The sequence below is a fragment of the Sphaeramia orbicularis genome, chromosome 7, assembly GCF_902148855.1.
Source record: "Sphaeramia orbicularis chromosome 7, fSphaOr1.1, whole genome shotgun sequence".
Lineage (NCBI taxonomy): Eukaryota > Metazoa > Chordata > Actinopteri > Kurtiformes > Apogonidae > Sphaeramia > Sphaeramia orbicularis.
The window spans coordinates 1,401,985-1,427,554 of record NC_043963.1 but is presented as its reverse complement, the minus strand read 5'-3'; the positions used below and the strand labels follow the sequence as shown (position 1 = coordinate 1,427,554).

The window sequence follows — 25,570 nt, the reverse complement described above, 5'->3', positions numbered from 1 at the left end:
TGTGGTGTCGTCATGTCTAAAGTCTGTTTTTAACAGTAAAGACGACGCTAGGACCATTTACGACAGTTCCATCAAAGGGTTAAACACCTCCCCCATGAACCACAGCATCCAATTAAACTGCACCAATGGAACATCTCTGACTGGCTCTGGGGGCGGAGCCTACAGACGCTAACATTAAACTCCTCCTGGTTCTATGGATACTGTTAACATTAGCATTGTTTCACTGTCCACCTGCTTGAACTGTTGTTTATCGCTAATCTCCGTGACCCAAACTCACAAATATACATCCGAATTCTAACATGTGTCTTTACTCAAACGTCCACGGTTGAACTGTCTCTGAAACTCTTTTACGTTGTTTTCATCTCTGTCATTACATCATTTTTGTCTTTTTACAACCGACGCCTCTTTGCGTGGCTGAAGGATCCTGCAGTTCGGCCAAATGTCGATGTCGTCTGAAGCCAATGAAGGAACCCATAGAGTGACCAAAGCCCTCATCGAGGCCGGGGGGGACCAGGGACTGCTCAGCCTGTTGACCGACGACACCGTCTTCTTCGTTGGTGGATACCCCAGTAGTTTTACAGTAAGTTGAAGAAGGCCTCCCGACAAACGACGCAACTAATCAAAGATCTGCTCGATAATTGGTTCTTTATTGCGTCAACAGAACAAATGGTTTAACAGGTTCAACTGTTTTTGACATCGATGTAACATTGATCCATGTTTCAGGTTCAGGTCCAACGGACACTGACCCCCTTTACATCCAGGCTCTGTCCACTCCACTGTGGATCCACTGAGTTCTCATTTGATGGAAGGAACTCAGAAAATATTTACTTTTAACGAACTTGAATGTGAGAATGTTGACATTAAACCAAATATCAATTAGATGTCAATTAATTAATTTGTCATAATGCAATTGTACAGTAGCATATGCTACAAACACGCAAAATCGGTGGGTTGGGGACACTGGTCATGTGTGGTGGTGGTGTCTTCCAGCCTCCTCCTCCACTGGCGCTGCCGAACTTCAGGGGCTGCATGGAACTGGACTCTCTGAACGAGGAGGTGCTCAGTCTGTACAACTTCCAGAACATCTTCCATCTCAACACCACAGAGGAGAAACCATGTGGCAGGTGGGTGGACCCTAACCCTAAACCCTTCTGCTCAGGCTGGACCCTAACCCTAACCCCTCTAACTTCAGGTCCAAGCCGTTGTTGACTCAGGCCTGGGTGAATGACGCTGCGTACTTCGACGGCACCGGCTTCGCTGAGATCCCCATCGCAGCGGCTCACACGCAGCGCTTCGACCAGGAAGTGAAACTGATCTCACACAACGGGATCCTACTGCTGCTGCACAACCAGGTACACACAGTACACACTACTGTGTGTACCACTAGTACTGTGTGTACTACTAGTACTGTGTGTACTACTAGTACTACAGTATTGTGTGTAGTACTAGTACTGTCAGTTATTATGGGATGTTCTTTGCTAAGTTGCTTTTTGTTGATTCATGATTCAGACCAAACAAACATATTTTATTATTTTATCTTCACTTCGTTCATTTGAGTTAATTTTGTAAATTTGTTTTATTCATTTATTTTATATATTTATTCACTTTTTCTTTGTTGTTTGTTCTTTAATCTTTATTTGTGAACCCTTTACTCCAACTCACTCATCTCTTTGTCCTCCTCTTTCACCTCCTCTTTCACCTCCTTCAGGATAAGTTCCTGTGTCTGGCGGTCAGACAGGGCAAGTTGAAGGTTTACTACGACTTCGATGGGAAAATGTTGGAGTTCCAGCCAAAGGACCCGAACTCTGACCTCCTGAAGATCAGCGACGGCGATACCAAAGCGGTACGGTGATGGCACGCATCCTCACATTCCCGTCTTCGTCCCGTAGCGGACCAGTCCAGACGTGTCCCTGGTCTAACTGTTGTCTGGTCTCTGCAGCTGGAGATCATCATCCTGCGCTCGCCGCAGAACCGTGTGGTGGTGAGGAACGACCGGAAGTCCCTGTACATCGAACAGTTCAGCAGCAACATCCCACCATTCAACGGCAGCTACTTCCTGGGCGGAGTCCCAGAGAGTCACATGCCTGAGGCGTAAGACACGCCCACTACAGACACACCCACTACAGACCACCCAGAGGACAGACCATGTCCATGTAACTGACTGAAGTAGATTAAATCAGACCAAACAGATCAAGTGTCATTTTCATAAATGTAATAAAGAACAAAAACATCTGCAGTAGAAACAGTTCAGATCATGGTCGTCATGGTAACAGGAGTGTCCACAGCTGTAGAGTCTATAAAAGACCTGCAACGGCCTCAGTGTCCTCCATAAACCCTGTGTGTGTGTGTGCGTGTGTGTGTTTGTCTGTGTGTATTTGTGTGTGTGTGTTTGTTTGTGTGTATTTGTGTGTTTGTATGTGTGTGTGTGTGTGTTTCAGGCTGAAGCCTCTGTTCTTGAACCAGGCTTCATTAAAAGGCTGTTTCCGGAACGTGAAGGCTCTGACCTCACACATCGACCTGAAGAGGATGAAGAGCTCCGGCGTCAGCTTCGGCTGCGACAGCGACCTGCTGGTACGAACACACGCCTCTGTCCGAGTGGACGCCTGTGACCGTCCACTGGTCCCTGTGACTGTCCACTGGTCCCTGTGTGACCGTCCACTGGTCCCTGTGTGACCGTCCACTGGTCCCTGTGACCGTCCACTGGTCCCTGTGTGACCGTCCACTGGTCCCTGTGACCGTCCACTGGTCTCTGTGACCGTCCACTGGTCCTTGTGTGACCGTCTACTGGTCCCTGTGTGACCGTCCACTGGTCCCTGTGACCGTCCACTGGTCTCTGTGACCGTCCACTGGTCCTTGTGTGACCGTCCACTGGTCCCTGTGACCGTCCACTGGTCCCTGTGTGACTGTCCACTGGTCTCTGTGACCGTCCACTGGTCCCTGTGTGACCGTCCACTGGTCCCTGTGTGACCGTCCACTGGTCCCTGTGACCGTCCACTGGTCCCTGTGTGACTGTCCACTGGTCCCTGTGACTGTCCACTGGTCCCTGTGTGACCGTCCACTGGTCCCTGTGACCGTCCACTGGTCCCTGTGACTGTCCACTGGTCCCTGTGTGACCGTCCACTGGTCCCTGTGTGACCGTCCACTGGTCTCTGTGACCGTCCACTGGTCCCTGTGACCGTCCACTGGTCCCTGTGTGACCGTCCACTGGTCCCTGTGTGACCGTCCACTGGTCTCTGTGACCGTCCACTGGTCCCTGTGACCGTCCACTGGTCCCTGTGTGACCGTCCACTGGTCCCTGTGTGACCGTCCACTGGTCTCTGTGACCGTCCACTGGTCCCTGTGACCGTCCACTGGTCCCTGTGTGACTGTCCACTGGTCTCTGTGACCGTCCACTGGTCCCTGTGTGACTGTCCACTGGTCCCTGTGACCGTCCACTGGTCCCTGTGTGACTGTCCACTGGTCCCTGTGACTGTCCACTGGTCCCTGTGTGACCGTCCACTGGTCCCTGTGACCGTCCACTGGTCCCTGTGACTGTCCACTGGTCCCTGTGTGACCGTCCACTGGTCCCTGTGTGACCGTCCACTGGTCCCTGTGTGACCGTCCACTGGTCTCTGTGACCGTCCACTGGTCCCTGTGTCCGTCCACTGGTCCCTGTGTGACCGTCCACTGGTCCCTGTGACCGTCCACTGGTCCCTGTGACTGTCCACTGGTCCCTGTGTGACCGTCCACTGGTCCCTGTGTGACCGTCCACTGGTCCCTGTGTGACCGTCCACTGGTCTCTGTGACCGTCCACTGGTCCCTGTGTGACCGTCCACTGGTCCCTGTGTGACCGTCCACTGGTCTCTGTGACCGTCCACTGGTCCCTGTGTGACCGTCCACTGGTCTCTGTGACCGTCCACTGGTCCTTGTGTGACCGTCCACTTGTCCTTGTGTCTTTGTCCAGGTGGCTCGAGAGGCCCACTTCTCCGGTCAGAGTTACCTGACTCTGTCCAACGTCCCCACCCTCAGGAACAACTTCTACGCCGGCTTCAGCTTCAGGACGGAGCAGAAGGAGGGGCTGATGTTCTACCACTGGGATCAGGTGGGTCCGCCCCCCAACACCCCCCTCACCCACCCCCACCCCACCGCTCCGTCTTCATCTGTGGCCGTCGTTGGTTTGTCTTTAACAGGAAGGAGAGTGTCAGGTGTTTCTGCAAGACGGGCATGTAGTGGTCAGAGCGGGAAACAATCAGCGGAGGAGCCAGAAGACGTACAACGACGACAACACGCACTACGTCGCAATTTACAACAACGTCAACGGGTGCACGTTCTGACCTCCTCCTGTCCACTTCTGCCTCCTTTCATTATTCATGTCTGTCGTCCTGTTGCGTGACATGTTCGTGTCACGCATTTATTTTTGTTGTTTATCTGTTGTTTCCTGTTTTTTTCCTGTTGTTCCCTAATGTTTCTTGTTATTTTACCCTTTTTTTCCCCCTAATTTTTTCTAGTTTTTCCCGTTTCTTCCCTATTTTTTCCCTGTTGTTTCCTTTCCCCCCATATTTTTTTCCCTCTTTTTTCCAGTTTTCCCTCTTTTTTCCCCTCTTTTTTCCAGTTTTTTCCCATTTTCCGTCTTTTTTCCAGTTTTTTTCCCCCTTTTTTATCCTGTTTTTTCCCCATTTTTCCCTCTTTTTTTCCAGTTTTTTCATTTTTTCCCTCTTTTTTCCCCTCTTTCTTCCCGTTTCTTCCCCATTTTGCAGTTTTTCCTGTTTCTTCCCTCTTTTTCCCTTCTTTTTTCTCCTTTCTTCCCCTCTTCTGTTTTTTCCCCTCTTTCCTCTGCCCCCCCCATGGTGCTGCTGTCCCAGTCTTACCTCTGTCTCCGTCTCCTCAGGATGCGTTTCTACATGGATGACGTCCTGCAGAAGTCCAAGGACACTGTTGTGCTCAGACCTGGACCTCCTCCTCCTTCAGGTGAAACCACGTTCCTGGGTGGAACTCCAGACTACAGCCTCAGGAACCTGACGGGATGCATCAGTAACGTCTTCGTACGGAGGTCAGAGCCTCTCCGTCCTCCTCTGTCTTTTCTCGGTTGACGTTTGTTTAAATGTGTGTTTTTGTTGCGTTCAGGGACACCAGTCCTCAGATGGTTCTGAATCTGCTCAAAGTCAAAGAGAACGTCAACGTTCCCATGGACTGTCCTGCAGCCAAGAAGCCCCAGCAGATCCGAGCAGCAACTGTGTCCAAACAGGGCAACAAGCACAAGGTAAACAACAATAGACACAAGGTAAACAACAATAGACACAAGGTAAACAACAACAAACAAACAACTGATAAACAGAAAGTAAACAACAACAAACTGAAGGTAAACAACAGACAAACAATGGAAATGTCAGACAAACAGAAGGTAAACAACAATAACAAACATAAACAACAAACGTTGTAAACAGACAATCAACGTAAACATCAGACAAATGTAAACACCATCAGCTGACGTTCTCTCGTCCTCAGGGAAAACATCGGAAGCCGTCAGGGTCTCGCAGCAGAAACACCAGAGAGTCGTGTCGGGCCGATTTGTCGGATCAGGAACCCGGAGCGTTCCACTTCAGCGGATCTTCACACAGTTTCCATAGATACGACGAACTCCTGGGATCCGGAAACTCAATGTGAGACCGCTAGACCAAGACCAGATCCACTAGACCAAGACCAGATCCACTAGACCAAGACCACATCCACTAGACCAAGAACCACATCCACTAGACCTAGACCAAGAACCACATCCACTAGACCAAGACCAGATCCACTAGACCAAGAACCACATCCACTAGACCAAGAACCACATCCACTAGACCAAGACCAGATCCACTAGACCAAGAACCACATCCACTAGACCAAGAACCAGATCCACTAGACCAAGAACCACATCCACTAGACCAAGACCAGATCCACTAGACCAAGAACCACATCCACTAGACCAAGAACCACATCCACTAGACCAAGAACCACATCCACTAGACCAAGAACCACATCCACTAGACCAGGGGTTGGCAACCCGCGGCTCCGGAGCCGCATGCGGCTCTTTTCATCCTTCTGTTGCGGCTCTGCGTGGCTTGGGAAAATAAATTATAAGTGTCTGATTGAAGTGTATGTTATTTGTCTCAAAAACGTGTATCATGTCTTCTTATTAAGTCAAAGTTTTTAACTTCTTTCTTCAGACCTTGTGCAATTTCGGTGATCAGCATTCGCCTTCTTCAGAGACGTCTGACAGCACTTGACGTGTCAGCCAGCAGCCGGCATGCGCAGAATGCCCTGTGACACCAAAACTGCACAATATCTGAACAAAGTATTTTATTTGTGTTTGTTTAATTGTAGTTGTAAATTGTAAGATTATTGTGATCTCGAAATATTAAAATAAAATTATATATATATATATATATGTATATATATATATATATATATATATATATATAGTATTTTTCGTCGCTCAAAATATGCGTCACACTCCCCGCCAAAACGCCGTACATTTATCGAGACTTTCAACCCCAGGTAGGCCAAGTATGGAGAAATCTAAGAAAAGAAAAATATCTGAAGAAAATAGAACAGTTAATGATGCCAGGTGCCATGGCATCATTGGTGCCGCTAGGTGCCGTGGCACTGCAGTACTATGGCTCGGTGTCAGGTGCCATGGCACCACGGTGCCACAACTGGGTGCCACCGGTGCCGCGGCACCTCGAGCTGAGGCACCACCGCGGTGCCACGGGACCTGGCACCGAGCCATGGTACGGCGGTGTAACGGCACCTAGCGGCACCACCGAGGTGCGCGGCACCAAGCCGTGGTACCGGTAAAATCGTTGTATAAGCCGCGTCGGAGTATAAGTTGCTGTGTTTAAAGTATGGGAAAAAAGTAGCGGCTTATAGTCCAGAATTTACGGTATATATAGGCTAACATCTTCATTTCAGATGTCAAAAAGTGTTTGCGGCTCCCAGTGTTGTCTTTTCTGTGGAAACCGGGTCGAAATGGCTCTTTGAGTGTTAAAGGTTGCCGACCCCTGCACTAGACCTTACGTGTGCGTGCTTGTACTTTAGTGTGTGTACTTGTACTTCAGTGTACGTACTTGTACTTTAGTGTGTACTTGTACTTCAGTGTACGTACTTGTACTTTAGTGTGTACTTTTACTTCAGTGTGTGTACTTGCACTTCAGTGTACGCACTTGTACTTCAGTGTGCGTACTTGTACTTCAGTGTGTGTACTTGTACTTTTGTGTGTGTACTTGTACTTCAGTGTGTGTACTTGTACTTTTGTGTGTGTACTTGTACTTCAGTGTACGCACTTGTACTTTAGTGTGTGTACTTGTACTTCAGTGTGCGTACTTGTACTTCAGTGTGCGTACTTGTACTTCAGTGTGTGTACTTATACTTCAGGCCTCACATCTCCATGTCTCTGAGGATCAACTCGTCTGAGGGGGCGGTGCTCCGGTCCTCTGGGGGGCGCCGTGGGGCCGCCGTCCTCTCACTGAGCGTGTCAGACGGACACCTGCTGCTTCTATTGGACGGAGGGAAGAGGAAGGTCAGCCTCCGCAGCCGCAGGAAGTATGACGACGACCAGTGGCACACGGTGAGGTCACATGACACCATCTAACAGTGGAACTGGTTGAAAACAGTTAAAGTCGAGCCTTCGTTTAGGTGTGGGCGTGGCCAAACAGAGGCGGTGTCGTGTTTCATGGTGGTTTCCTGTATCTGAGGTCGTTTTTCTTTTGTGTCGTCAGGTTTTTATTAAACGTGAAGGAGACAAACTCAGTCTGATCATGGATGGAGTCAGCGTTCAGTCCAAGAGGATCACAGGAGACAGAAGCCGCCTCATTGGACCGCTGTACATCGGAGGAGCTCCGCCCTCACCGACGGTAAAACAAGTGATACAGTACAACATACAGTATGGTACTGCACCTGGTACCGTGTTATAGGGTACATATAGGACATGATGTGTCTAATCTACCATGTGGTCCAAAAAGGCGGTTCTGTTGGGTCCGATCCGCTGGGCTTTTAGAACCGGCAGCTCCAGCTGATCCTGACATGAACGTATGAAACTGTCCGAAGAAAAACACAAGGTCAAAACTATGGAAAGGGTGAAAAAAGGATGTAAAAGATTCAAAAACCTGAATGAATGCATTTGAGTTTGGATCAGATGGAGTTTATGAACTTCCAGTAAACCTGGACCCAGAAGGTTCTGGAACCACAGCTGAAGACGTTCCACCAGAACCTGCAAACATTCAACCAGCAGGCGCTTCACTATGCACTGACTGTTGTTGTTGTTATTGTTGTTGTTATTGTTGTTGTGTTCTTCGGCCCCTGTTGCTGAACACACTGTTGAACTAAAACACTGACTTTGATGAAGTAATGGAGGTTCTTGTCTGACCCTGGTCCAGGTTCTGGGTTCTGGTGGCTTCATCGGGTGCATCAGAGACCTGACAGTGGACCAGGTCCCAGCGGGACCTCCGTCCTTCAGCCAGGGGACCGTCCCATGTTTCCAGAACCCCCTTCAGGCTGGAGTCTACTTCTCTGGAGACGGAGGACACATGGCCATCGGTACGTTGACCTTCTAGAACCACCTGTTGAGGTTCAAGGCAGACGCAGCAGAACCCTAACCCAACCATGTCCTGGTCTCTGGTTCCAGATGAGTCCCTGGTTCTGGGTCGGGACCTGGAGGTCCAGCTGGACGTCCGGCCCGTCTCCCACTCAGGGCTCCTGTTGCATGCTGGGACATCACCTGACCAGCATCTGACTGTGGTGTTAAACCAGGGACAGGTAAGACCTGAACCTTTGGACCCTGAGGTTAGAACTGGTCCGACTTTTCAGAGGTTGAGAACATGGTTTCATAGTCAGAAATAATGGGTTCAGTGATCTGAGCGGTCCCAGTAGGATCTGAAACGGACCAGACCGGACTGGACCAATACTAACAGAACCACCTGTAAATGAAGTCCAGTCCAAACCTCTGACTGTGGTTTACAGTGAAAAAGGAAACTGACCTGAAACTGTTGACATTCACCAACGATCCATGAAAAACAGAAGAAGCTGAAATAAGTGTCATTTCAATAAGAATATGTTTATCACATAAAGTCCAAACATCAAACATGTCAAAACAGGCAGAATATCAGTAAAAATGACACTTTTCATGTTTCATATTTGTTCAGATTATTCATGTCTTTAAAGGAGAGTTTAAAATGGAAACATTTTCATATAATTGACCCTTTTTTTTAACACTAGAACAGAAAATATGTATTTGTCATTATTTATGTTTTTGTCCTGGTTCTGGTCCACTTTAGATCATATGGCTCTGAATGTAGAACCTGAACTAAACTGATTTAAAATCATTTGGACCCTTTAGTGGGCCAGTTTTGGACCCTTTAACGGGCCAGTTTTGGCCCACAGGCCGTATGTTTGACACTGTTCAGGGCTGGTCCAGGTGCTTGAAATCCTTGTTGTGTTGAAGGTCTAAAATGTGCTTGAATTTGAGTTGAAGTGGTTGAATTCTAATTCTGTGATTTTATTGATTTATTTTTCATATTCAGGCCAAAGTTACTGACAGATGATCCAGTCAGAAAAATAAAAGTTTCTGTCCAAACTCAAATGTGCATCTGTTCTCAGACAGACTGCAGGTCCACGAGTATTTGTTTGTCCTCCAGTAGAAGCTTTTCAAACATCTTCATCTTTGTGTCCGACGTCCCTTCATGTGGATAAAACTCTGGTGAAGCTCCTCCTGAGTAGAGGTTTTCCTGTAGATGTGGCTGGAACTGCAGTCAGAAGGAGCTGTGGTGGACACCTGTGAAAATGACCCCGCCCTTTAAACATGTGACCTGCCAAATGACCCCGCCCTTTAAACATGTGACCTGCCAAATGACCCCCCCCTTTAAACATGTGACCTCCCAAATGACCCCGCCCTTTAAACATGTGACCTGCCAAATGACCCCGCCCTTTAAACATGTGACCTGCCTGTAGTGGGTCTGACTCAGTGTCTGTGTCGGTGCAGGTGCAGGTGTTTGTGAACTCTGGAACAGGTGAATTCTCCGCCTCTTTAACCCCTGAAGAACCGTTATGTGACAGACGCTGGCACACGATCACAGGTGGGTTCAAGTCCTGAAACTGAAACTGTGTCTCCGTCCACTTGTAAATGTCCTGTGTTGTCGTCTCAGTGGTGAAGAAGGACAACGTCCTGCAGCTCCACGTGGACTCGACTGGAGAACACAGCGTGGGCCCCAAACAGAACCGGTTCACAGGGACTAGGGAGACTGTGTACCTGGGAGGAACTACCGGTGGGTAGAACTACAGAACACACACTGATGTGGGGGGGGGGCTCTGTTCCTCAGCTGACCACACTCCAACTAAACCAAACTAAAGTCAAACAGAGCAGGTGCAGACAGAACCTGGGTTTATGGATGTTCCTGTTTCTGAGGGGACTGTGAACGCATCACAGCTGATGGATGACACTTATGCTGCGGTTCCACGTCGACTCGACTCTGGTACCAGGTCCTATTTCTGGAGACCGTTTCCATTACAGGATACTACCCACTTTCCAGTACCTGGTCGTCATAGCGATGCGGTGTGTTACTTCTGCATTGTCTGCTCAGAGTTGCTGATAAACTTGATTGTTGCGTGTTGTCTCGTCAAACTCATGCTGAATTTTTACATCGGCCATCAAAGACTGAACCTCCTCTGACCATGGTGTAGTTTTACAGACTGTCATCATGTAGATTAACCTACCGCTATATTTACTGCAAACTTCTGCATCTGTTTTTTGTAAAAGGGCGGGTCACACAGACAACTCTCTGACCAATCAGTGGTCTGCAGTGTTTACACATCACCTTTTAGTATCTGGTCTCCAGTCCTGGAGCCTCGGTGGAGGTGATACCAAAAAACTAGTACCAGGTACCAGATTCCAGGTCCTTTTTCGTCATGGAAACGGAAAAAGGCCGAGTCGAGTCGATACCACATAGTGGAAACGCAGCATTATTGGAGTGAAGGGGGTCAGTGTGGTTCAGAGCTTAGTCTTTGGAGGCGGGGCCTGTTCTGTGACCTGTTCCTCTGTTTTCCACCAGGGGGCGTCGGCCTGGTCCATGCTTCACTGTCCGCTCTGACGCCATTCCATGGATGCATCCGCAAAGTCAGCATCGACCGCAGGGTCACAGCGTTGTCCAAACCACTGAGGGTGCACGGAGCGGTGGGGACGCACGGATGTCCACACATGTAGACACACAGACAGACAGACACACAACAGACACACAACAGACAGACACACACAACAGACAGACACACACAACAGACGCACAGACACACACAACAGACACACAACAGACGCACAGACAGACACACACAACAGACAGACAGACACACAACAGACGCACAGACAGACAGACAGACACACAACAGACGCACAGACAGACAGACAGACACACAACGGACGACAGACACACACAACAGACAGACACATGACGGACACAGACAGGCTCCTCCCCTTTTCTCAGTCATATCCCTGGTGGTGGGCGGTGTCATGTTACTGTTGATCATTTAAACCTGTATCTGAATATTTATTACAAACGTCTACTTCATATTTGGGATGTTTTCGAGGAATCACTTAAACCCACCGCAGTTAACGCCCACAAACAGCTGATCTGAACGACCACGCCCACATGTCCACAGAAACGGGGTTAAAGGCGTTCAGTCAGCTGATTGGACAGACGTTAAAGCCAGAGTTGAATTATTCCAAATACACATTAGTGATTGTGTGGATTAAAGTTTCACCATCCAACGCTTTGAACCAGTTGAATTTTATTGATTTAATCCAGAGTGGACGACCTGTAACCACACCCCTGTGCACCTATGGTAATGGAAACACCACAAGTCCTACCCCCGTCCACGTCCTCACCCCCCATCCACGTCCACCCCCCTCACCCCTGTCCCCCTCATCCCCGTCCTCTACATGTTTCTGAATAAATGTTTTCTTTCACATCTGCATCATTTGTCTGTGGGTTTGATTTTATTAGGAAAAGAACGACAGAAGCTCCTACTGGGTTCTGTCGTAATACTCAAAGACAATTCACTCCTCCAGTTCAGACCCGGGTTCAGACCCAGGTTCAGGACCAGGTTCAGACTCCATCACCTCTGGTCCAGTTTGGACGCGGTCTAGTCCAGACTCATGTCCTCCTCGTCATCCTTCTTGTCTTTGGACTCTTTTCCGCTCTGCATGGCCCGAGCAAACGCCTCCACATCTGAGAAAACAAACCAGAGGTGAGACAAGCACATCCATTTATGACTAGGGATGTAATGATTACCGGTACAACGATAAACCGCGGTAAAATTCCCAATGGTTAGTATTACCATTTAAATTCTAACTAACATGATAACCATGTTTGATTACCGCACTTTGAAAGGGGGGGGGGGGGGGGCACTATCTATGAAAAAGAAACTAAAACAACTCAAACTTCATATGGAAAATGGTTAAACAGTGTCCATAAGGTTCCATCTTTAATGTACATTTGTATGTTTGATGTTTACATGATAATATTTGAATGTTTCTGCAACAGAAAGTACATTGTGCCTATTATTTTATTTATTTATTTATTTTCAAAAATACAACTTGGTTAAATTATTTCAGTGTGTGTATAAGTACTTTATGAAAATTTTAGCGCATTTCAACAATACCACGATAATAATGACAACAGTGATAATTTTGGTCACAAAAACCATGATATGAAATTTTCATATTGTTACATTCCTATTTATGACACAGAAGAAGAAACTGCACCGTCCAATCGGTCTGACACACCTTTAACTACGGAAGCCAAGGTCCGCCAGAAAAACAAACAAAAAAAAGTCTGGAAAAGTCAAAATTATGAGAGAGATGAATTTGACTTTGATCATAATTTTTAGATTTTTTTTTACTGGTGGAAATGGGCTTCTATATTTCAAATACAGATCAAACTTAAGGCAGTGACATTAGTCCTTTTTAAATGTTTCATTTTCCCTCATTTCCCTGTGGTCTCCATAAACTGTAAATGCTCTGTTTGGCTCTGAATTCTTCATTCATTCAACTCCACAGGTCCATCTTCAACCCTATTAATGACTAATGACACCACAAAGGTGGTTTGGAGCATTGGCCCTTTAAATGCACGAGCCACCTCAGGACCTTATATGTGCAAATGTTATAGATGGAACTAGTTATAGACAGAACTAATTATAGATGGAATTAGTTATAGACGGAACTAATTATTGACCCTTTGCACCAACGTCACAGTTATCACGTGACTAGGGGTTCAGTTCCATGGTGATGGCAAAAGCAACACAACAAACAAAAGAATGAGCAACAGATTCTGTCTACAGCACTGAAAATAAAGTTTTGGAGTAGTCCTGCGAAGGGACTCACCTTACTGGACGGCACAAAGAACGCTATTTGGAGAAGTTAGCGACAGCAGGGCTAGCTACTGACCCATACCTTCTCCCTCCTGATGTGTTTACGGATCTAGCAAAATCCTCCAGTCTACCAGAGTTTAAAGCACACCATCTGCCCCATTCTGTTCTAAATGCAGTGTCCCCATACACAGGTGTGATCTAAAGCAGACTAAAGTCTGGATGATCCCAGTTCTTAGTCTCAGGTTCGATTCCCCAGTCGCTGTACTGCGCTCACGGCAGAGGAATGGATCTCATAATGGTAAAGGTCAGATACAGCTAACGTTAGCTAGCTAGCTGTGTATGTTTTGAACATGTTTCCTCATCATGCCATCCAAACTCAAACAGACTGGAACCAAAAGCAGCTGTAAAGAACTGACACTGTGTAATAATGTTAGTGTGTCGTCAGTATCCCACAGTATTAGCTCTGCTGTTGAAGTGTCTGCCTTTGTACGATCTACACACAGTCATATGTACAGTTCCACCACTAGAACAGATGGAACAGCATCAGGACAAGAACAGTATTTCATAGAACATTGTGTAGCTGGTCCAAAGGCAGACACTAGAACAGAGCTAATACTGAAGGGACTGATGACAGACCCTGGAACACAGTGGATCATAGGAGTTAACCCAGTCTACCACCTAGCTAGCATTAGGTGGAGCTAATGCTAATGCTATGGACCCAAACAGAGCCTGTTCTATCTATAATATCAGGTCCATCAGATCCAGGCTCTGTCTGGAACCCAGGGCCATCAGACTCGGGCTCTGTCTGGAACCCAGGTCCATCAGACCCAGGCTCTGTCTGGAACCCAGGTCCATCAGACTCAGGCTCTATCTGGAACCCAGGTCCATCAGACCCAGGCTCTGTCTGGAACCAGCTGAAACCATGGATAGAACTGTTCTGTGCGACCACTGGACATGGAAAGCAGGTTAAAAAAAAACAAAACCAGAACCTTCAGATCAAATTCAATATTAGCCGGTTTACGGTCCAGTGTGCAGTGCGGCACTTCTGCTGTCTGTCATGGCGCTCATTTGCGGCGCGAACAGAGCGTGACATAATGTGCAAAGGGTTATAGAAGGAACTAGTTATAGATGGAACTAATTAAGAAGGAATTCAAACAGGTTGTATAAATCCACTGGAGTTTCGTCCAAATGAATCTAAAGATAGTTGTGCAGCAGCTGGAGGGTTCAAATTCAGGTGTGTGTGTGTGTGTGTGTGTGTGTGTGCGCGTGCGTGCGTGCGCGTGCACCTCACCTCCTCTGTTGGCGGCGTCCACAGCGTCGGCTGGCAGACCAAATTGACTCATGAGTGGTCCAAGCTGTCCAGAGGCCAAGGCGCTGCTGAACATACTCATGGCCTGGAACAGAGGAGGGGTCAGTCTGAGGGGGGGTCAGTCAGAGGTCACCGGGGCCGGACTGTCAGGACCTGCTGCCGCTGCAGTGTGTGTGTCCTACCTGCTGGAACTGAGGAGAACTCAGTGTGTTCTGGATCTCGTCTGCATTCTGGGGTAAACTCTCTCCACTGGGCAGGAAAGGCAGCAGCCTCTGCTGGACCTCAGCGTTGGCCAGGATGGGAGCCATCATGTCTGGGGTGCAAACACTGGCCAGGTCCACTGGAGGAACACCGGGGGGGGGGGGGGGGGCGGGTTAGTTCTCCTGATAGTTGGACATGTGTCCTTCATTCTGTCTTGTTGAAGTCAATAGTTATAGTTTCTACAGTTACACTAAGGCAGGGGTGTCAAACTCATTTTACTTCAGGGGCCATATCCTCCCAATCTGATCTGAAGTGGGCCGGACCAGTAAATTAATAGCATAATAATATACAAATAATGCCAACTCCAAACATTTCAATGTGTTTTATAGTGAAAAAAGTAAAATTACATTATGGAAACATTTACATCTATAAACATTCCCTTGGAAAAGGGACAACCATGAAAAAACTGAAATTTATTAAGAAAAATACCATACCATACCATACCAGCTTTATTTATAAAGCACTTTAAGAACTTTACAGCAGGCCAAAGTGCCGTACACCAAACATAAAACAAGGGATTAAATAAGTAAATAAAACTAGTGACAACACAAAATAAGTGATATTTTAACTCTATTTTGCCTCTGCTTATCATTTGTAAATGTGCACTACAACTTACAGATCACAATGGATCTGCAAATACACAAAATATTTTAGTAACTGGCAGAATATTGGTAATATTACACTTACTTCTCTTAGGACATTTCCAGTTTTTCATATTTTTTGTGAAAGGCTAGTTTGTATATTTACACATTTTTGTGTAATTTCACTTTTTTACACTAAAACAGAGGGAAAAATTTGGAATTGTCATTATTCGAAGGTTTTTATGGTAGTATTTTACTGATCTGACCCACGTGAGGCTTTATATGGGCCCTAAAGTAAAAGGATTGACTGTTAATATCTTGAGTATAATGTTTGCATTTCACAAATTCATCCTACGGGCCGGACTGGACCCTTTAGCGGGCCAGTTTTGGTCCCCCGGGCCGTATGTTTGACACCAGTGCACTAAGGGATTGACTTCCATTGTGACTCATGCTGCCTTCAGGTGCTGTCAGGAAGTCCATCCTTTCCGTTTGTGAATCTGAAATTACCAGTGTGTTGTGTTCATGTCTTTTTGTTGTCATAGCGAAATGAAAATTGTCTGAAATGTCATTTATGGTGAGCTGATAGTTGGATAAAACCGTTTTGGACGTGTTCATGGACCGAACAGCAGCAAAACATTAATGACACCGTTGCTTATCACTGACCGTGAACCCCTTGTTGCTCTCTGCCATGTTAAAAAGGTCAAAGGTCATTTCATTTTCATCTTATGGATCGACATGTTTTCCCTGTTCTCAAGTGGAAAATATGTCATGAGGGGGCGTTCATGCCCAAATTTTTGAGTTTTAATTAGTATTTACCATCATTCCCACAGCACGTGAAGGCAGCATCAATGTCGGTATCTGTTCTGTGACTGGGGGAGGAGTTTCACTGAGCTGCACTGACACTAAACCAGCAAATGAAGAAATAACGGTTTGTCTGGATAGCGGAGCGGCACCGGTACCGACCTGCTGGTCCCTGAGCCGCCGCCGCTGCTGGGACGTTCATGGTGGCCAGGATGCTCTGCAGGTCACTGAGCTGGATGGGCTGATGAGGAGTTGGACTTCCACCAGAGGGGGGCGCCACAGGGGTCTGAGCTGAGGCTGAGACCAGGACAGGACAGGACAAGTTAGTGGACCCCCACCAGAGGACAGACACACAGACGTAATGAAGACAGAGGACAGACACACAGACGTAATGAAGACAGAGGACAGACACACAGACGTAATGAAGACAGAGGACAGACAGGACACTGCGTCTGTGGACATGTGTGTTTAACACTGAGCATGAATGGGCTGACAGGGTTCTGGTTCTGGTACTGAACCTGGTGTGGACGGGGTTCCTCCGGTCGGGGACACCGCAGACGCAGCAGGAGCCACTGGAGGATTCAGAGTCTGGGAGGAGCTCAGTCTGGACGCTCCGCCCGAAGATGGAGCGGCCGCTGCCGATTGGCTACGAGAGCTGAGGAGGGGGAGGGGCCAGCGGGTAAAGAACAGGAGGATTTTAGAGTATTTCAGTGTAAATGTCAGGGGCCGTTACTGATCCGCATCAGGTTCTGGCTCAGGTCTCACCTGGATGAGGAGCTGCTTGTTGCTGGTCCACCGCTGCCCAGAAGGTTTGCCAGTCCTGGTCCTGCTAGAGCTCCCAGACCTCCTTGGACAAAGCACATGGTTAAAAACCACAAACCTGACTCATGCCGTTTTCAACCGGTTCTATCCGAGCCCTTCTCCAGATCCTGTTCAGACCGGTATGAATGTGGTGTGGATCAAGGTTATTATCGTTAACGAAAACTAATGAAATGACGAAACTAGAATTGAAAAAACATTTTCGTTAACTGAAATAAATAAAAACTGTGATTAAAAGGAAAAAAAAAGATAACTAACTGAAAATGTATTGTGTTCTTACAAAACTAACTAAAACAGATAAAAATTATGGATAAAATTCCCTTTGTTTTTGTCTTTGTCAATGTCCGATTGATACGAAAGCGATTTGTCTTTCACTCTAGCAATTTTAGCTAACGGCACCATTTTTTGATCCGTCACTTGTGTTCACTTGTGGTTTCCAGTCGTCTTCTGGTCCCCACTCTATCTGGAAACATGGAGACTAAAGTTGGGAGAAAGCAGCAGAGTCCTGTCTGGGATTTATTTGAATACGACCACAGAGAAGAAGAGAAAAGAGACGACTGAACTAAAATTAATACTAAAACTAAACTAAAACTAAGCATTTAGAAAAAAATGAAAACTAGCAAACCTGCTCTAAAAACAAATTAAAACGAACTGAATTAGAGAAAAAAAAGTCTAAACTAAATAAAACTAAATTATAATGAAAAATCCAAAACTATCAGAACCTTGGTGTGGATCTACCTCCCATCTGAACCAAAACCAGACTGTGGATGTTCCTGATCTGACAACACAACTGGCTGCTGCACATGTTTGTGTGTGTGTGTGTGTGTGTGTGTGTTGAATGTGCACGAAAAGCTGCATCTGTGTGAACTCTCTCCTCATTGGCTGAGACGACATTTGTCAGATCTTGAGGTTTGGTAAAGTAACGCCCATCACCTGTTTCAACAGCCAATCGGTGTGGAGTAGATATAGCAGGTCCCAACTCATTGTCAGGTTGAAACCACAGAGTTTTGGACGGAGTTTGTTTGTATTTGGACGTCAACGGCATCAAATTCTCACCCATGTTCTTGACGTTTTCCGTAAAACTAAAGATGCAAATACCACTGAGGTCGCCTATATTTTCAGTAGGGCTGTGTATTGACAAGAATCTGGTGATACGATACAAATCACAATATTAGGATAACGACACAATATATCACGACATATCATGATACTGTTAAAAAGGCAATTTTTTGATTGTTTCTTTTTTTAAAAATTATTATTTCCCTGAATAATTGAATTACACCCGAAATCTGCGCAAATCCTAAACATATTTTTATTTGATCTCAACAGGATCTAATGTTCTATCACAAAATGTTCTTGTGTTCAAACTGAAATTCTGTTTTACAGACATTACAGTTTAAGATCCTGTTCAAATGTTCATATTCTATTAGTTCAGAACTATCATCAGAACATTATTTTTGTGCAATACCAACAAAGGAACTAACATTATTTAAATAATAATAAATAAAATATAAACAAAAACAAAAATAAATCTCCACAATATCTGCATTTGAATAAATACCTAAAAATATGATACGAAAAATACAGTATCGTGAAATGGAATATTGTGATATATTGCCGAACTGATATTTTCTTACACCCTAATTTTCAGACGCTACATAAAGAGCCTGAGAAGCCGACAGCCTGGATGAAGGGCCGTTGCTATGGAAACGGTTGATGGGTATGAGTATGTGCTCACCCAGTCCTCCCAGTCCAGTGGGTCCGATCAGCTGCATCAGCTGGTTGTGGCTCATGTTTCCCAGCAGGTTTTGCAGCCCCCCTTCACCTCCCAGAGCAGAAAGCTCATGTCCACTTCCTCCTCCGCTGCCCGGGGCTCCAGGAATGGGAGGGTTGTTCAGGTACTCGTTAACTTTCCGACAGTATTCGTCGTCTTTGTCCGTCTTCGGCTCCTGATGGAGGGAACAGACATTGTCAGCCTGAATACTGTGGTGACACATGGATCAAATACTCACCTGTGTACCTTCTGCTGGTCAGTGCGTCAAAAACACCCGACTGGAAGGTTTTACTGAACTGCTCTGAGTTGAACTGTGGCTCCACATGTTTTACATCTAACACACTATGCCTGCACCTTTTTGGCCAAAAATAAAATCCAGATTTTTCCTCTAAAAAGTTGATTTCAATGGCGTTTTAACCAGCTTGTCATTTTCATTTGCACCCCATAATTCAACACCCTGCTCCTCCCACTCTGGTGTGTGATGATGTTTGAGGAGCTGAAATAAGTCAGTTGTGCATTTGTCTTTGACTGATACGCCTTCGGCTGAGTTTTCAATGAGGAATGGTTTAGTTGTCATCGGAAATTTCGAAGCTGTAGCAATTCCACCCAACCGACTTGCTTTTGCTATTTTTAGCCGCGAACTTCTCACTCTCCTTAGCAAACGCCATTTTGTAATGGTGTGTGGAGACTGCTGTCACAGTTGGGAGGAGCCGCCTACGGTAGAACGGAGGAGGGGCCTACAGTAGCACGGAGGAGGAGCCTATGGTAAAAGAGGAGGGGCCTACAGTAGCACGGAGGAGGAGCCTATGGTAAAAGAGGAGGGGCCTACAGTAGCACGGAGGAGGAGCCTATGGTAAAAGAGAAGGAGCCTATGGTAGCCTGAAGGAGGAGCCTACGTTAGAACAGAGGAGGCGCCTACGGTAGCACGGAGGCGCATGGCCCAGAAACACCAGAGATAAAATTCCATTTGCTAATTACCCTTTCTAAAACATCATCCTAATGAAATAATCCAGTTTTGAATTCAGATGGATTGATCGTGCGGCCCTAACACACCCGTCATCACTGTTCACTGTGTGTTGGAGCAGATGTGTAATGCATCATTGCCTGTCAAACGGTACAGTGATTCCACTGCGGCCTGTTTCAGTCTCAGCTCATCTCCACACAACAGCCTCAGTCTAAATCCGAACAGGCTGCTGACTCTGACCTGCATCCAGAAGAACAGCCGCTTGGATCCGGCCTTGAACTTCAGCACGTAGACCCGTCCCGTCGTGCACTGGTTCACCCTCTTGAACTCACAGTCATCAGGGAAGATGATCAGGTCCTGGAAGAGGAAACACAAGACGTCCAGGCCGAGAAACAAACACAGTGAGTGTTCTGATGCAAACAGACGCAGCCCAAAGGGAAACCAGAGGCAGAAAAAAAAAAAACCCCACAGAACTCCTTATTTGTGTGCTCCTTATTTTCATTGTTACTGTAATAATTAGGAAGCTGGTACAAGTCAATTTTGACTACCAGAAAATATCCGAAAAATATTCATAGAGAGGGAAGGGGTTTAAGAATGAAGAGGACCACTTAATTTCAAAACTCTGAAAGTGAGAACGATGAGGAAAAGTTTCTGTTTCAATATTTGTAGTAAAATGATGGAACAGACTGAAGGTGGAGCTCAGAGAAGATCCAAACATCAGCTAGTTTACAAAGAGGTTTAAAGACATGGTTTATATACAAAATAAAACTGTAGAACAGGGCTGTCAAACTCATTTTAGTTCAGGGGCCACATTCAGCTTAATATGATCTAAAGTGGGCCGGACCAGTAAAATAATATAAATAATAGGATACGAACTCATAAATAATGTCAACTCCAAAGTTTTTTCCTCTGTTTTTGAGTGAAAAAAAGTCAAATTCTGCAATGAAAATGTTTACATCTACTCATGTTACGTTCTTGAACGTAACATGAACAAATATGAACCTGAAAATTCTTAAGAAAATCAGTGCAATTTGAGCAACATTACACCTTAGTTTATCATTTATACATGTGCATCACAACTTACAGATCACAGTGGATCTACAAATACACAAAACATTTAGTAAGAGGCAGAATATTGGTACAATACTACATACTTCTCTTAAGAAATTTCAGGTTATTCACATTTTTTGTAAAAAGCTAGTCTGTAAATTTAAACATTTTAGTGAAATTTTACTCTTTTTTTTTTTAACACTACAACAAAGAGAAAAAGTTGTAGTTTTCATTATTTATAGGTTGTTATGATAGTATTTTACTGATCTGAACCACTTTAGATTGCACTGACCTAAAATGATTCTAACATCCTTGATTGTAAATATCATTAGTGTAATTTCTGCATTTCACAAATTCATCCCACGGGCCACACTGGACCATTCAGTGGGCCGGTTTCGGCCCCACCGGCTGCATGTTTGACACCTGTGCTGTAGAAGGTCTGAGTATGAACACAGGGAGACTGAGGTTTTCATTTGTCTGTTGGTTTGTTTGTTATGTTTTGTTTGACTGCTGTTGTTGTTCAGTTTATTTTATTGTGTATTCATTTGGTGTTGCCTTCAAGGATGTATTTATATATTTATTTATTCATTTTTCTTGTGTGTCAATATAGGTGTGTATGAAAGTATGTGAAGATAAGTCAGGTTAACTAGTTAGAACACATCCAAGGGAATCGAGTTTTCCTCCAGCTTTACGCTGATATGAAGCTAAAAGATAGGCTGTCAAATCAAGAAGGGGTGGATTCAATAAGTCAGACATCCACTACTTTTCAAATATGCAAATGAAGTCATATTTTGTTTTGTATATGTATACATTTTTCATGTTTCCTTGCAATCCATTTTATTTCTATGGACTAAAATGGAATTAATTTGTTTTGATGCATATTCGAAATGAATTGAAACTAACAAAAAAAAAACAAAACAGGAAACTACATACACACTGAATAACAATAACAAGAATAGAATGTCTTTGCACAATAAGGGACCCTGGATGAACAACAGTAAAGGTTGGAAAATGAGAAAAACTAAAGAAAACTCCCTGAACTCTGGTCAAATCTTCAAAAATATTTACACAAACAGAGAACTTACGCACATATAAAACCAAACAGACTGAGTCATTTCAGAGCTTTACTATAGTCTGGCTGTGAAAGTGTGATAAATCATGGAGTTCCTCACATCATCTACGTTCCCGGTGGTCCTGTCCTTCCAGCAGAAGTGGATCAGTGAGTCATCCGACTGCTGGATGTAAACCGTACCCTTACGTTTGTCTGGCGTCACCACATTCCCCTTTAGGCTCATTTTTCCAGCTCGAAACTCCACGAGGTATTTACTGGAGCTTCCTCTGGAGCCGCTCACCAAACTGGGAAACAGAGCGCCGGACGACATCTTCAGCTGAGGAAGAAGAGGTCAGACAGTGTGAAACACAGACTCTTCCAAGTACACGTTCCTCCTGTTACATGTCCTGATCCATCTGAAAGTCTATTTCACTACGCTGTTACATCCTCCATATTTAGAGGCCTCTTTCATAACAGGAAGACATTTCTGATCTGCTTGGAATAAGAATTAACCCTAACTCTCAAATTAAAGAACATTCTGAGCTCAGCAACATGGACAGAGGGAAATACATAGTGTTACAAATGGTGAATAAATCAGGGCTTAAACCCTTTCCACATGAAAATAAACCTAATGTCCCCGTATGAGAACTGTTTTCACACAAAATAAACTAAAACATCATAGATAATGGGATCAAAAAAGTATATACATTTATGATGCTTGGTTTTAATCATATCTAATTAATCAGAAATAGCTGAAAAGGTTTCATTATAGACAACAAAAATTAAAGGCCAAATTTCATGACATTTTTAAAGTATATAATGCTAAGTTTAAAGTTAAAACATGGTCTAATGGCAGGTAATAGTCTGAAGCAGGTCATACACAGCCGTTTCCAGACAACTACTGAAACCTGGCGAGTTTCACTCCACTCCTACACAGACTTCTACAGAAACCTCGGTAAATATATACACAAACCCAAAAATGCTCAAGTTTTAACCTTAGACAAACACACTCGAACAATTAGAAACTTTTGGCATGAAGTACAAGGCGTTAGCCAAGTTAGCTACAAGAGCTAACGTAGCTTACGAACTTAGATGCTAAATCGTTTTAACTTTACATTTCCTGCTGCTACATGGAAGAGCCTTGATGGTGGCGAGCTGTGACAGTATTAATGATGTTACGAACTTTTGTGCCCGTTTGTGTAACAAACTTTATTATACGACGCTAATAAGAGCAGCTGTTAGCCGTTAACATTTCCGGCTGGGTCATAATGTAGCCAATGCTAACGTTAGCCCGTGACGAGGCTAAAATCAAAAGCCCAGTTCTGTGGATATAACTTCCTGAAACGGTGAAAAAGTAACCCGTTACTTAGGAAATTCAATTACTTAACCATATTTATTTGTTTTGGAATTTTTAAATGAACTGTTAAAGTATGTACATTTACCCAGACCTGTACTTACGAAGTTTTTCTTCTCTTTTCTTTTAGGTATGACAGCTGACGTCATGGACAACTTCCGGTATACGTAGAAACAAAACGGAAGTTAGCGTAAAGCCATCTTGGTAGGGGACGAATTCGCGCCAAGGTAATCGAGTTTAAAAGAACTAAACTAATTAATTTGACCTGCTGTTATTTTCTCGACTCATTAACCTTTGGTACATGAAATGTCACAAAAAGGTGAGTAATTTAGAGTTTCCATACTGCACATAATGACAATGTTTGGTGTTTTACTGTTAGAAAGAAACCAGAGCATTTCTCATTTTAGAAAATGGAATCATGAATTCAGTTATTGGTAAAATGTATTCTTAGGCTTTACCAAAGTACTGTATTTTGTTTGATGTGTCCACATGAATTTGTTCCGTGTGTGGTTCTGAACTCCTGTTTGCTGAATCATCTCAGAAGTTTGTTTACTGCTCTAAAAACAGAGTTATGGCCCTTCCATAGACTCCCATTGTACAAAATAGTGGACGAAATATGGACCTGGAGGCGCTAATAGTTCCAAACATTGAGTATGGTGCTGTTAGAACCCATTCATTTGTATTTGTGCTGATCTACCAACTCCTGCTCTAAGTTGATCAGATATGGTCATCTTTCCACTGATCCAGTGTATTTCCTGTATTTGTGACATTTCTGTTGTAAATCTGTAGTTTTCTTTGGTTTGTGTTAGCGTTTGGATCCATTTCTATCTGATCCAACTGTTCTGTTGGATTTTCAGCTGTAGTCCTGTAGTTCCATAGTTGGACCGGTCCAGCTGTTCACATGGAACCAATAGAACTACAATGATGGAGGCTCTAAGGGAAGGTACTGTTAGTCCAGATGTGGTTCTGTGGGTTTGGTTGGAGTTGTTCTGTTGAACCTGGTGCTGTTGGCTTCAGTTTGTCAGCTGAGGTCATGTGATCATTAGGGGCGTTAGAAAATATCGGTTCTGCAATATATCATGATATTTCATGTCACGATGCTGTATCAATATTAAAAAGTACAGTATCGGTATTTTTAGATATTTATTCAAATGCAGATATGGGACAGGATCATTTTTACCTCCGCCAAGGAGGTTCTGTTTATGCCGGCGTTGGTTTGTCTGTCTGTCTGTCTGTCTGTGTGCAAGATAACTCAAAAAGTTATGGACGGATTTGGATGAAAATTTCAGGAAATGTTGATACTGGCACAAGGAACAAATGATTAAATTTTGGTGGTGATTGGGGGTGGGGGGGACTGATCTGCCTTGGCGGAGGTCTGCGCTCTACGAGTGTTTTTCTTGTTGTTTTTTGTTTTTCTTTATTGTTTATATCTTATTTATAATTTAACACTGTTTTATTAAATAATGGTTATTTGAAGCATCCTATAAAGCACTTTTTACTGTCTGAGAGGCAGATGTTCATTCCTTTGTTGGGACAAAAATACTGTTCTGATGTTAGTTCTGAACCAATAGAATATGAGCATTTGAACAGGATCTTAAACTGTAATGTCTGTAAAACAGAATTTAAGTTTGACCAGAAGAAAATTTTGGTAAAATGGTAAATGGACTGAACTTATATTGCGCATTTTCTACACCTTCATGGTGCCCAAAGCGCTTTACAATTCCTCACATTCACTCATTCACACACACACACACACACACACACACACACACACACACACACACACACACACACACACACACACACACACACACACACACACACACACACACACACACACACCAGCGGGTGACTTCTGCCATGCAGGGCGCTGCCTGGCCCTACTGGGAGCAATTTAGGGTTCAGTGTCTTGCCCAAGGACACTTCAACATGTGGACAGTCGGAGCCAGGACTCGAACCGCCGACCCTTTGGTCATTGGACGACCTGCTCTAACAACTGAGCCACAGCCACCCTGTGATATATATATATATATATATATAGATATATTAGATCCTGTTGTGATCAAATAAAATGTGTTTAGTATTTTTGCAGATTTCTGCTGTAATTCAAGTCTTCAAGTAAATAATCATGTAAAAAAAAAAAGGAAACAAACAAAAAAACTGCCTTTTAAACAGTATCATGATATATCGTGATATATCGGGTCGCGATCCTAGTATTGTGATTTGTATCGT

The 25,570-nt window shown here is 44.8% G+C and overlaps 2 protein-coding genes across 6 annotated transcripts in view; one reads left to right on the top strand and one right to left on the bottom strand.

Annotated features, from left to right (window-relative positions):
* The window catches only part of LOC115421976 (laminin subunit alpha-5-like), a 50,798-nt gene extending 39,480 nt beyond the window's left edge, over positions 1 to 11,318 (top strand). Inside the window, 18 exon segments of the mRNA XM_030137996.1 lie at positions 421 to 580; positions 991 to 1,124; positions 1,193 to 1,352; positions 1,709 to 1,843; positions 1,940 to 2,091; positions 2,439 to 2,571; positions 3,944 to 4,081; positions 4,170 to 4,300; positions 4,868 to 5,029; positions 5,104 to 5,239; positions 5,485 to 5,639; positions 7,396 to 7,588; positions 7,740 to 7,874; positions 8,397 to 8,556; positions 8,645 to 8,775; positions 9,998 to 10,091; positions 10,161 to 10,280; positions 11,064 to 11,318. Coding sequence (XP_029993856.1) covers positions 421 to 580; positions 991 to 1,124; positions 1,193 to 1,352; positions 1,709 to 1,843; positions 1,940 to 2,091; positions 2,439 to 2,571; positions 3,944 to 4,081; positions 4,170 to 4,300; positions 4,868 to 5,029; positions 5,104 to 5,239; positions 5,485 to 5,639; positions 7,396 to 7,588; positions 7,740 to 7,874; positions 8,397 to 8,556; positions 8,645 to 8,775; positions 9,998 to 10,091; positions 10,161 to 10,280; positions 11,064 to 11,215 — 2,581 coding nt within the window. The 3' untranslated portion in view covers positions 11,216 to 11,318.
* Positions 11,319 to 11,979: 661 nt separating this feature from the next.
* On the bottom strand, positions 11,980 to 23,497 carry adrm1 (ADRM1 26S proteasome ubiquitin receptor). 5 transcript variants are annotated; one of them, XM_030138467.1, is made up of 10 exons: positions 23,443 to 23,497; positions 22,106 to 22,321; positions 20,124 to 20,240; positions 18,884 to 19,094; positions 17,092 to 17,173; positions 16,845 to 16,981; positions 16,489 to 16,629; positions 14,866 to 15,023; positions 14,666 to 14,768; positions 11,980 to 12,233 (listed from the first exon to the last, which is right to left on the bottom strand). In XM_030138467.1, exons 1-10 carry the CDS (start codon positions 23,485 to 23,487, stop codon positions 12,148 to 12,150), a joined length of 1,296 nt encoding a protein of 431 aa, XP_029994327.1. In that variant the 5' UTR covers positions 23,488 to 23,497; the 3' UTR covers positions 11,980 to 12,147. The 5 variants fall into 5 exon arrangements, with proteins under 5 accessions (XP_029994327.1, XP_029994329.1, XP_029994328.1 ...); XM_030138469.1 differs by having other exon boundaries at positions 16,489 to 16,623; XM_030138468.1 differs by having other exon boundaries at positions 17,092 to 17,170.
* Positions 23,498 to 25,570: the final 2,073 nt, after the last annotated feature.